This window comes from Sesamum indicum, linkage group LG11 (genome assembly GCF_000512975.1).
Source record: "Sesamum indicum cultivar Zhongzhi No. 13 linkage group LG11, S_indicum_v1.0, whole genome shotgun sequence".
NCBI lineage: Eukaryota > Viridiplantae > Streptophyta > Magnoliopsida > Lamiales > Pedaliaceae > Sesamum > Sesamum indicum.
Genome location: NC_026155.1, coordinates 6,761,316 through 6,772,826, shown reverse-complemented (window position 1 = coordinate 6,772,826; position 11,511 = coordinate 6,761,316). Strand labels below are relative to the sequence as shown.

The window sequence follows — 11,511 nt, the reverse complement described above, 5'->3', positions numbered from 1 at the left end:
ACAAGTTATCATTCTTAGTGGGTCTACTTCAAAATTAGGAGGTATCATTGTCAAGTTTATCACTCACAAAAGTTAAATAACAATATAGAATTTAATGAAACTTACCCCATATGATACTGTTAGAAATGATTAAATTATTTTTTATTAAAAAATATTTTTTAAAATTTTTAAAAATTAAGCAATACCATCGCCACGTAATTTCATTTAATACACATGCTTTTTATTTTTTATTTTAACTATAAAATTACATTTATAATCTTATTAAGAAATGTTGGATTATATGTATACTATATTTTTATATATAGAATAATATATGTATATATATGATATCTTGATTTGCAATGATTAATTTTTTAATGTATTATTACCTATAAAGTCAATTTAATTTATTTTTTACTGGATGGTCCCACTGAAACAATTAATTCAAACTAGATGTGTTTTTCATTGTAAACATGCCCAAATAATACGTAAAAAATAGACTAAGATCAATTCAAATAGTCAAGTTATATATTTGTTGTTTTCAATAAGTCGTGCATAATAATTTGTATAAATAAATCATAGATTATAAAGTATACATGCAATTATCCATGGGGAAAATAGATATTTTACGAGCCTAAAATCATATACCAGTTGCATCCTGCACGATTTAGGCGAAACAGACATTACACACTAATAACATGTATGGATGATCAAATCATTCAAAAATGATAATCAAGAACATTATTGTCTAAACATCTTTTTGTCTTATTTCTTTTCTTATAATTCATTTCATTGGTGTCCTAATTTCTTGTTTAAACATGTAGGAAGTTCTCCAAGTTTGATATTTGTTGTTTCCACCCCATCTTCTTTGGGCAAAGACAACCCCACCCCACCCACCATCTATGCATGAAAAATTTCACAATCTTTCTAGATCTGCGTGAGTAAATTGTGCGTACTAGGAAAATCATCCTTCAAAGTGGGCTCCCTCATCTTTGAGTTATGGGCATATCAACTCGCATCCCTTCTCATCTTACCTACAAAATCAAAGACTTTTCTTGAAAAAAACCTGCACTATATTTGTTTTCATTTCTAAATTATTTTTGATACAACTCAAAATATATTTAATGTTTGTCATTATTTAAAAATATTTTATTTTTAACTGATTTAATATAAATACATATATAAATATATATAAAAAAGACATAATTTGACAATAAATAGTAATTTTTGTCTCCCAAAATACAACATTAAACATATAATACTTATTTTAAATTATCTCTAAAAATAAATCCAAACATACATACTATCTCTAACACACTTATTTATGTTTGTTTTTTTCCATCTGTGTATTTAATGGGAAAGTCTCACATGCATTTAAGTTAGTGTTGAGCCGTGTTGAAAGTCGAAGGCTTTGAGTGAGAGAGAGTCCAAGAGGGTTGTGCCAAACCAGGAACAAATGCATTGAAGTAGACAGTATTCATCCTTTTTACAGGTAGATGAGATGGGATAACAACAAAAGAATTAGCATTTATTAATCACCATCAGCGTCTCTCCACCTCTCTCTCTGTTTCTTGCATTAAATTCCCGGCTCATTTTGTTCAATCACTTCTTCTCTTCCATTTCTTGCTTGAACAATTCATCAGGTTTCCTTCGCTCTTCATCCATTTTCTATTCCCCCCCAGCAAAGGGTAATTTTGGTTCTTCTTGAAGCTTTTAGTTCAAATGTTCTTTTCAATCTTTGTTTTTTTGGTTAAGTTTTTATTGTTTGCTAGTGAGACTCCCTTGTTGCTGACATTTTCTTTTTCTATTTTTTTTCTCTATTATATGCTGATTATTGTTCTGTTCTTGAACAAAATTACCCCATTTGATTCAGTTTCGCAGTTCTTTCTGCTTTTAACAAACTGGGTTCCCTCTGATTTATGTTAAATTTCATTGCCACAATTATCTGAAATTTTTTTTGTCAATATTTGAAGGGTTCTTGGATTTTTTGTTTCTTTTATTGACTCTGGTTTGTGGCAGGTTTCCTATGGCTGTTCTGGAGTTCAAAGTTGAATCTTGAAGACTCCTTTTGGCATATAAGGGAGAAAAAAAAATGAAGTGTTTCTATTACTTCAAGGATAGAAACAAAAGTAGAGTACAGAAATCAGCTCCAGTTCTGAACAGCCAGAGCAAATCTGATATATCAGAAACTGACAGGGTTACCAAGAGTTCTTGTTCAGCTACTTCTCCTCGCAGTATACCTGAATTATATGAGGAGAAAGCTCAGAATTTGAGGGTTTTTACATTCTCAGAGCTAAGACAGGCAACTAATAATTTCAGTAGATTACTTAAGATTGGTGAGGGTGGTTTTGGATGTGTTTACAAGGGAACCATCAAGCCTGTTGATGGAAAGGGTGACCTTCTTCTGGTTGCTATCAAGAAACTCAATAGGGATGGTTATCAGGTACTGTTCTTGTTTGGAGATATGTTGTCCTGATATTTTGATGAAGTCAAATGTTCTGAAAAAATTGTCTGGCTATTATTATGCTTCAAGATTTGGCTTCACTTTTGATTTGGATTGCTTTGTCTTTCTTTCTTAATTGAGTTTTCTAGATTGAATTTGGTCAAATAAGCTGTCATTTTCTGTTGGTCGTCTTCTCTTTATGTTGTTTTACTGTCTTACTCTCTTCAGTTTGGAAGTTGTGTCTGTGGGAGATGAAATTCAGTTCCTTCTAGGATGTATGTGTGTTTTTGGCTTTGAGGGATTCATTCAAGGTCATCATCTGATGTTGTTCTTGCACGAGTGATGAGATTGGCATATACGTTAAAAGGCACAAGTTTTGTGTTTTGAATTATAACGACACAAGCTGAGGTTTGATCCTTAGTAATTAGTATTCGTCGCAAATTATGTTGGAGTTAAATATCAGAAAATCTTTAAAAGTGCATCTTCCACTTTGCAAGTTGAGCAACGATTTCGTCGGGAATCAATAAGTAGCAAGAAAGAGCCTTATGTTTAAACCACCAAATTTGGTTGAATATGTCAGTGCCCTTTAGACGCAGAATAACATGATGTGAAATTGCTGCATCGCTGGAAGAAAGAAAAGGTTGCCGAACGACATTTTGTGATGAACAAGATATCTTAGCAGCTTGTTAGCTAATTTATTTTTCATATCTCATCTATGCTTTTTTACTGAAATCAGATGATTATCAAATACTTTGATTGATCTCTCAATCTTGATATGCTATTACATGCAGTTGTAATACAGTTTGAATGTGGTGTGTCAATCCTGAAATCTTGTCCTATGCTTATGAATTTTCAAATATTTGGTCGAAAGCTCTGTTCTCTGAACTAAGCTACTCTATCTTCGTCAAGCTCCCAGTCTACGTGCTTTATCAACATTAGAGGTTTCGGGCCAACAGGAATATGAATTATTTTGTATGATCACTCTCAGGGTCATAAACAATGGGTAGCAGAAGTGCAGTTTCTAGGTGTTGTAGAACATCCAAATCTCGTCAAACTCATTGGATACTGTGCCGTGGACGGAGAGAGAGGTATCCAGAGGCTACTCGTTTACGAATACATGACGAACAAAAGTCTCGAAGATCATCTCTTCAACAAGGCTTACCCTACTCTGTCCTGGGATTGTAGATTGCAAATAGTGCTCGGGGCAGCTCAGGGACTGGCTTATCTGCACGAAGAACTAGAGATCCAGGTTTTTACGCACACGGCATTAATACCATCTTTTCATTTTTCTAATTTTTCAACTTAGCATATTGTATCTGAGCGAGCTGCATTATGCTTTTTTGGGTTCTTTTGAGATGACAACAAAAATGAGTTATGGCTAATTAACCTTGATCTTTGTGCAGAGCTCTAACTCAGAAATATTACTGGCTGTTGATGCTTATTGTTGTTTGCTCCAATGTTAGGTTATATATCGAGATTTCAAGTCATCGAACGTGCTGCTGGACGATAATTTCAAGCCAAAACTCTCTGATTTTGGGCTTGCCAGAGAGGGTCCTACGGCTGGTCACACTCATGTTTCAACTGCAGTATGTTTCAGTACTTTGGTTGACATATGCATGCAGCATATCGCAACTAATTCTTGTATTATGTAGTTAGAGAAGTTATTTGAACTGCATGTTTATGTTATTCCATCATAGTTGAGGGAATGTGAACATAACCAAAGATTTATTCAACTTAGGACCAATACCTTGAAACATTACATGCATCTATTTTTAGTTTCGAACATGAGAGTAAGTATTCTGAATATTCTTGTCATGTATATGTTGTCAGAGTCCGACTTTATAGCCCGTTTTTGGCATGTAGGTTGTCGGAACATATGGATATGCTGCTCCCGACTACATAGAGACAGGACATCTAACTTCAAAGAGCGACGTTTGGAGTTTTGGTGTAGTCCTGTACGAGATCTTAACCGGCAGACGGTCCCTAGAAAGGGACCGACCAAGATCAGAGCAGAAACTGTTGGAGTGGATTAAACAGTACCCTGCTGATAGTCGGAAATTTGCCATGATAATGGACCCAAGACTTGAAAACAAGTACTCTCTCAATGCAGCTCGTAAAATCGCTAAGCTTGCCGATAGTTGTTTGGTCAAAAGCGCAAAGGACCGGCCAAAGATGAGCAAGGTGGTCGAAACGTTGAAGCAAATAGTTCAAGTTTCTGGCACAGCCAGCCCTCCAACAAAATTCGTTGAGGAAGTCGAAGATAAAATGACTGACGAAAAGCCCACGAAGCAGATGGGGGCCTCAGAGTCAGCCAAGAGACGTATGGCACACTTGGCCAAGATAAGCGAACACATTGGAGGAGTAAGCAGGAGGAGGTTTATGATCATGCAGAGGGCTAAAATAACATAAAAAAAGGTGGTCGGTTTTCAGTCATTAGGCCTTAGTTGCACAGACAAGTATGGTTCCTTTTGAGGTTGTCAATGGTAGAAATACAGCAGCTGAAATACATGCATTTGTACTGGTGTTTCTCTTCTTCTTCTCCTCTCTCTCTCTCTCTCTCTCTTTCTCTCCTTTACTTTTTTTTGGGTTTTTGGGACCAGGTTTTGAGTTGTTTGATCAGCTTACAAGCTCCTGTTCTGAAGACTTTGTAGAAAGAGACAATTGTAATAATGTTCAAGTGTTGATAGGCTCTTTTTGTGGGAATGGAATTCTCATCTTTCTAGTAGTTGGGAAGAGATTCTACTGGACAACACTGGAGTATGGGAGTGCCCATACGAGCTTCTGCTTTTAGAAAAGTGATAATTTGTGCACAAAGTCGGAGTTTATAGACGTTTTATAGCCGTATTTGTTGTAGCTTTTGCTTTTAGAGAAGTGATAATTTGTGGAGAAAGTTGGAGTTGATAGTAAAATGAGTGTTTTGCAAAAAAAACCACTAAAAAAATAATTAGATGTAGGAAAAAATAAACAGAAAATGTTTGGGAAAAAATGATTTTTAGGAAGAGATCAATTTGATAAAGAAACAGTACTTACCTCATATATAGGGCGTAAACAATTCAAAAATTATCATGTTTGTTCATTAGAAGTTCAAAACAGCTAGAAATATCTAAAAGCACGCTTTTAGGAAATTCTATTTTTTGGCTTAAAATTGCTTCTTTTTTTTTTCAAAAAAAAAAAGAGTATAACAAGAAATGAATTTTATTGCATTTTTTATGTTTATTTAATATATATGCACGCCACTTATACAAAAATTCTACAAATAAATAACAACTTATTTGATTCTAATAGTATCATGTCTATTTTAGTTATTTTACCAATTAAAGACTTTATTATGCCGAACACCCTAACATCTTATAAGATTTAATATCTTATTTTATCCAAACACTTTTGGAACTTATTTTTAGAATAAGATCCAATATCCTATAAGCTCCTAAAACATCTTATAAGATGTGAGAACTTATAAGATGTATTAGAAAAGCTTAGCCAAACACCCTCTTCACTTGATGTGTAATCTGGGAATCTGACTGTATATCCTGTAAGAAAGGAATATATCAGAACAACGCTGGAAAGGCCCCAATTATAATTCTCTGATGTTTAAGTTAGTGTGGTTGTACGGAAGTAAATATGGAACAAACCTATGGTGTAGAGGGAATCAGTATTTATAAATATTTTGAATTGTATTTGTTTACATAAACTGTTGATTCAAGATTGACTGGACGATCATTAAGAGTTTGTACATATCTGGGTTCAGATTGCGTTGGGCCAGATCAGTATGTTTCGAATTTGAGATTCACGAATCTTGGCCATTTGTATAATTATTGGAAAATTTGGAGGCATTTATATAAATTCCTAATATCATTGGGCAGCCCCACATTATCACTAATATCTCACATAATCATGCCCCAATTTTCATCTCAAAGTATAGATTCTTTGAGGTTTCTTTTATCTGGAATAATTGCATTTACGTCCCTTAAATTATAGTTTATTTATATAAATCACTCTTATATTTTAGTAATTATATATGCACCTGTTAAAAATATTAACATCATCTATACAGACCATCTTACACATACCCTTAGAAAATATTAACACTATTCCACAAATTACTCTTGATTTCGACTATCAGAGGTGGTTTGTATAATTATGTAAAAAGAAAGAGTGATTTATGTAAATATATAACAAGTTAGGGGATGTAAATGTAAATATCTCCTATTTATTTTTATTGTTATTTCTTAATATTCTCTTTGTATTATTTATTTTTCTAGTTGGTAGAGTTTTGGTGGGAGACCTGAAGTCAAGGTCAACTTTGTAATAAATACAGACAAAGTCAAACACTGCATGCTGTCATTGGAGGAGATGTCTTTGAAATGACATATTAGATTGGTTTTAGAATTATTGTTAAGGAAAAAGATGACAAAAATAAACACAAATCCTTTGTAATGTTTTGCTGCCCAAAAGCTTAAATAAAAGTTAATTATCAGGACCTAACTTCAATAAACAAAAGTTGGTGTTCTAGAACTACAATTTTTTATTTAAATCTATAGGATAATTGCATTGCTCTCTTTTAAAATTTGATGTAATTATACGTAAATTTTCAATAATTTGGTAATTATATTTAGTATCTCTGATGGGTTTTTTTTTCTGTCTAACGAATAGATAAATCTGTTAGCCAAAATTAATCGAACATGTCAATATTAGTAAAAAAAATTGCATAAAAACTTATATTCACCCCAATTGAGTTTTTACTCATTTATTGCAGGTTAAACAAATCTTTCTGGCCAGCTTACTCTTGTAAGGGTGGAGATACAGCTTTGCACACGCATTAGCGTGCGAAGATGTACAAGAGTATTTTGTTCAGAGGAGATTTATCTTACATGCAGTGGTCATTAATAAGTCAATTGAAAATAAAAATGAATTTAAATTTAATTTTTCTTATTAATATCAACAGATTCAGTGAATTCTGACTGACGGAAGGATCTATTTTAGATAGAATCAAATATCAAGGGTTCTGATGTTATTTTTCAAATCATAAAAAAATTATGTGTAATTACACCAAATCTCATAAATGAACAGTGTAATTATCCCAACTTTATGTATCAATATTATGTGTCCCTATTACATATGGCTTGTTAATACCCATTGGCTTAGTTAATAACACAAGATATTTTTAATTAGATAGTTGTGGATTCAATTTCTTTTGTTGACGTAAGGATTATTTTGGCATATAATTTGTATTAAGCTATTTATGCTTTAGAATTACGATGTTGATCGAAATCGAAACTATCCAAAATTTTTTATAATTAAAAGAAAATAATAAAAGATTATATGTGGCTTGGGGGGGGGGGGGGGGAAACTTCCACTGCCCACTCACTTTCCAGTTCTTCATAGTCAATCAAGATTTTATTTCATTAAATAAAAAAAAATAGAGCACAATTTAAAAATTATTATGAAGAAGAGAAAGTGAAATATTGGAGAGGCCATAAAAAAAAAGTAAAGAAATTAAAGTTCCAATTTGGAAGGCATAAAATAAAAAATAATTTCTAAAAGCATCTTGTTGATAAAAATATAATAACAAAAATTAATGTAAGAATTAGAGGGTGTTGGGCTAAATTTTTTTAAAATATTTTATAAGTTCTTAAAATTTTATAAAATATTTCAGGAGCTTATTATAAAATATTGAATTTTATTTTAAAAATAAGCACCTAAAGTGTTTGGATAAGATCATATGTTAAAATTTATAAGACGTGAAAATATATTATAAGATGTCAAGGTATTTGGCATAATAAGGTCTTTTATTGTTAAGATGACTAAAATGGGCATGATACTATTAGAATCAAATAAGTTGTTATTTCTCAATATATTTTGCTTTAATATTTTTTAAAACGGTTTTATAAATAGTACACATTAATTTAATTCAAAATAAAAATTTAATATATAATCTTTTTACAATAAAAAAATAAATTATTACCTAAATTTTTGAATAAAAATAAATATATATGTGAATTCATGCTAGTCGAATATTGATTTAGAAATGTAGTTTATATTTTCTTTGTTAATGCAATTATTATTTCTAGTCGTGTAACTTATAATGTTTTGGATTTATATTTTTCAGTAAATATCAGCACCAATCTTATTTTTATTTACAATAATAATTTATTATTAAATAATTGAGTATTTTCTCTTTTTTGAATATTAAAAAAATTAAATAGTAAAAAATGTTTTTAAACCATAGAAAGAGAAAGTGTGTGTGTGTGTGTGTGTGTGAGAGAGAGAGAGAGAGAGGAGAGTGTGCGAGTGTATGAATATGGATATTTTTATCTTATGACATATTAATTTTATATAGTTTATAAGATTTTATAAAAAAAAAAGTTAGAAAAATTAACTTTTATTTTAAAGAGCTTATAAGATCTAAAACATCTTATTTTGATATTTTATAAACCCTTTTAGAAAAAATTAGCCAAATATTTTATTTTAGTTTATAAGCTCTCTGACATCTTATAATATGATTTTAGGAGCTTATAAGCTTAACCAAACACTCTCTTAGACTCTTTATCTTTAAAATAATGTCATCTCGTGCTTATTCTGTTAATATTAACAGCTTTATCTTTTGATATAAAATGAGTTCCAAATTCTGAAGTTGCATACCAAAATTACCAGATCAATTTTAGAACTCTGTAAAGGCAACACTGGGCGCACACGTGCCATAGGGTGCCTAGTCGAGTTGGCTACTCAACTAGCATCCGATAGGACTTGGCCTCGGATAGGCCCTAAGGCTCAATTTGTCTTGCCCATTAAAAAAATAATAATGAAAATTTATATTAACTTATTTAAAAGTAATTTATTCATGATCCCTACTGTCTGTCGCTCCATGAGTTAGAACTACATGATTCCTACCTAGCGAACAAGAAAAATTTGCTCGTTTTGTGATTTTATCAACATTAGGTTATAATTCTTTCAAAATTCCCTCTTTTTTATGTTTTCTTTTATTGATTTTTTAATTATGTATTTCGATTTTTGACCAACTTATTTCTTTAGATAATCTTTTTGTAACATGACTTATTCAATTGTTGATTCTATTCCCTATTTATTTTCATTTATTAGATAAAATAAAATTTAATTTTTTCTCGATATTTTTTCGTTTCTTGTAAGAAGAGCACCCAAAAGTATGTGCAAAACGATCGAATTATTTCAAAATTTTAAATTAATTGTTCATTATTTTATTTGATATTTTTTTATTTAAATCTCTTAGGATAAATAAATAAACTTGATAACAATTCAAATAAACTTAAATAATAATCAAGTCGACTCGACTCGATCCGATCGGATTTGTTTTTAGCCCCATTTATATGACATAGTAAATATTGCAGCCCACAATTCATCATTCCCACAATATATATCGATGTGAAAAGAAAAGATCTTATACACTCACAAAAGATGGTTAGTAATACCGTCGCACTACTTTTTAAATATGACAATTATAATCAAAATTAATCATAATTACTCTTTTTTTAATAAAAGCAACTAAACGTCATTTTAACACCATTATATCATAATTTTTGGCTTTGTCGATAACACCTTAAGTTATTTTTTCATTTTATTCTTTTTAAATGTGATTTATTAGTTTACATATTTCTTTCTTGTTTATAATATATTTTAATATGCAAAAATATTATATATTATACATCAAAACAAATGGCGACTAAGAATAATAATAATAAAAAAAAGAATATCACATAAGAATTCATAACAAAACAAACAACTTTGATTCAAGTAAAAACTCGTTCGAGCCCGATCAGATCAATAATCAGACTAAATCTAAATACAATTTTCAAATTTGATAATAATTCAAATAAATTCGAACAATAAAATAAATATTGCAGCCCACAACTCATCACTCTCACAATAATAATTAAAAAAAAGAATATCATACAAAAAAAAAAAACAAACACATAGAAATTAATATAAAAATGAGACAACTTTATATTTTATTACAATAATAGTATAAAAATATAGTTGTCAACAACTACTTTTCACAACATGATTGGCCTTTGTAAGAATCTAATAATTTTATTTTTATTTCAATAGATTATTATTTAAAAAGAGTACAACTTTTAAGACAATTTAGTACTTTTGAACAGTTAATCTCTGCAATAAAATCAGTACTTACTTAATTTTAAATTTAGATTAATTCTGCAATTTTTGTGGGCATGTTTCCTTGAACTTTCAAAGAAGCTTCCTCCCCATTTATTAGTATTATTTAATTCTAATTATTTGCAATTTTGCCCCTAAATCTTAGCATCCTTTTCACATGGGTCCCCACAAAGTCTTTTCAAAATATGACTCTAGAAAAGCACACTCTAAAAAACCTCTACATGAAAAAGGACATAATTTTATTCATATACAATTTGAGTCATTTATAATAAAATGATACTATATTATAACAAAAATATTCATGTTTTATTTAATACATACACGTCGTAAATGTAAAATCGAATTATTAATCTATATATATATATATTTACATATATTTAAAAGAATTTCATGATAAAAAGTTTGAATTGCCCAAATATGTCATTTTTGTGATTATATTTCGATTTTTCTAATTATACAAATTCCTTTTATTAGATAATATTTTTAAAATGAATTGTAATATCTAAAAGTTCATCAACGTACCTTTTTGTCCAAAACAATCGATCCATAGACTCATCTAACGAGACGTTTTTTTCAAAGACGAACTTTTGAGACTCGTTAAATCCGAACAAATAATACATTATGAATTTAAACATCGATCGAATTGTCCGTTGTACATGCAAATTTTTAAGTAGGAGAAATTGATGGTATAAGTTTTTTTAAATGAAAAATATATATTTTTATATAAATTTTACATATACAAAATTATTTTGAAGGAATTTTAGTATTTTGTCCCTTTTTATTATTATCTTCCTCACAAAAATTCATACTATAAAACTTGTTTCTCTTTTTATATATTTTCCTCACCAAAATTTGGCATCCCAGTATAGCATGGAGAAATCTACTAGCATAGATCTCAGTGTATTTCACAAAAAAAAAAAAAAAAAAAAGGCAAAAAATTC

At 30.1% G+C, this 11,511-nt stretch overlaps 1 protein-coding gene across 3 annotated transcripts; it reads left to right on the top strand.

Moving 5' to 3' along the window:
- Positions 1,361-5,236, top strand: LOC105173451 (probable serine/threonine-protein kinase PBL19). 3 transcript variants are annotated; one of them, XM_011095189.2, is made up of 5 exons: positions 1,361-1,471; positions 1,999-2,422; positions 3,411-3,671; positions 3,886-4,008; positions 4,286-5,236. In XM_011095189.2, exons 2-5 carry the CDS (start codon positions 2,072-2,074, stop codon positions 4,829-4,831), a joined length of 1,281 nt encoding a protein of 426 aa, XP_011093491.1. In that variant the 5' UTR covers positions 1,361-1,471; positions 1,999-2,071; the 3' UTR covers positions 4,832-5,236. The 3 variants fall into 3 exon arrangements, with proteins under 3 accessions (XP_011093491.1, XP_011093492.1, XP_011093490.1); XM_011095190.2 differs by lacking the exon at positions 1,361-1,471 and adding an exon at positions 1,478-1,622; XM_011095188.2 differs by lacking the exon at positions 1,361-1,471 and adding an exon at positions 1,478-1,667.

What these genes read in the sequence shown, in the direction of transcription:
- LOC105173451 (XM_011095189.2), top strand. Translation starts at nt 2,072, where the DNA reads ATGAAGTGTTTCTATTACTTCAAGGATAGAAACAAAAGTAGAGTACAG. An exon ending in ACGAAGAACTAGAGATCCAG is followed by an intron (nt 3,672 to 3,885) that starts GTTTTTACGCAC and finishes CTCCAATGTTAG; the next exon opens with GTTATATATCGAGATTTCAA. An exon ending in ACACTCATGTTTCAACTGCA is followed by an intron (nt 4,009 to 4,285) that starts GTATGTTTCAGT and finishes TTTGGCATGTAG; the next exon opens with GTTGTCGGAACATATGGATA.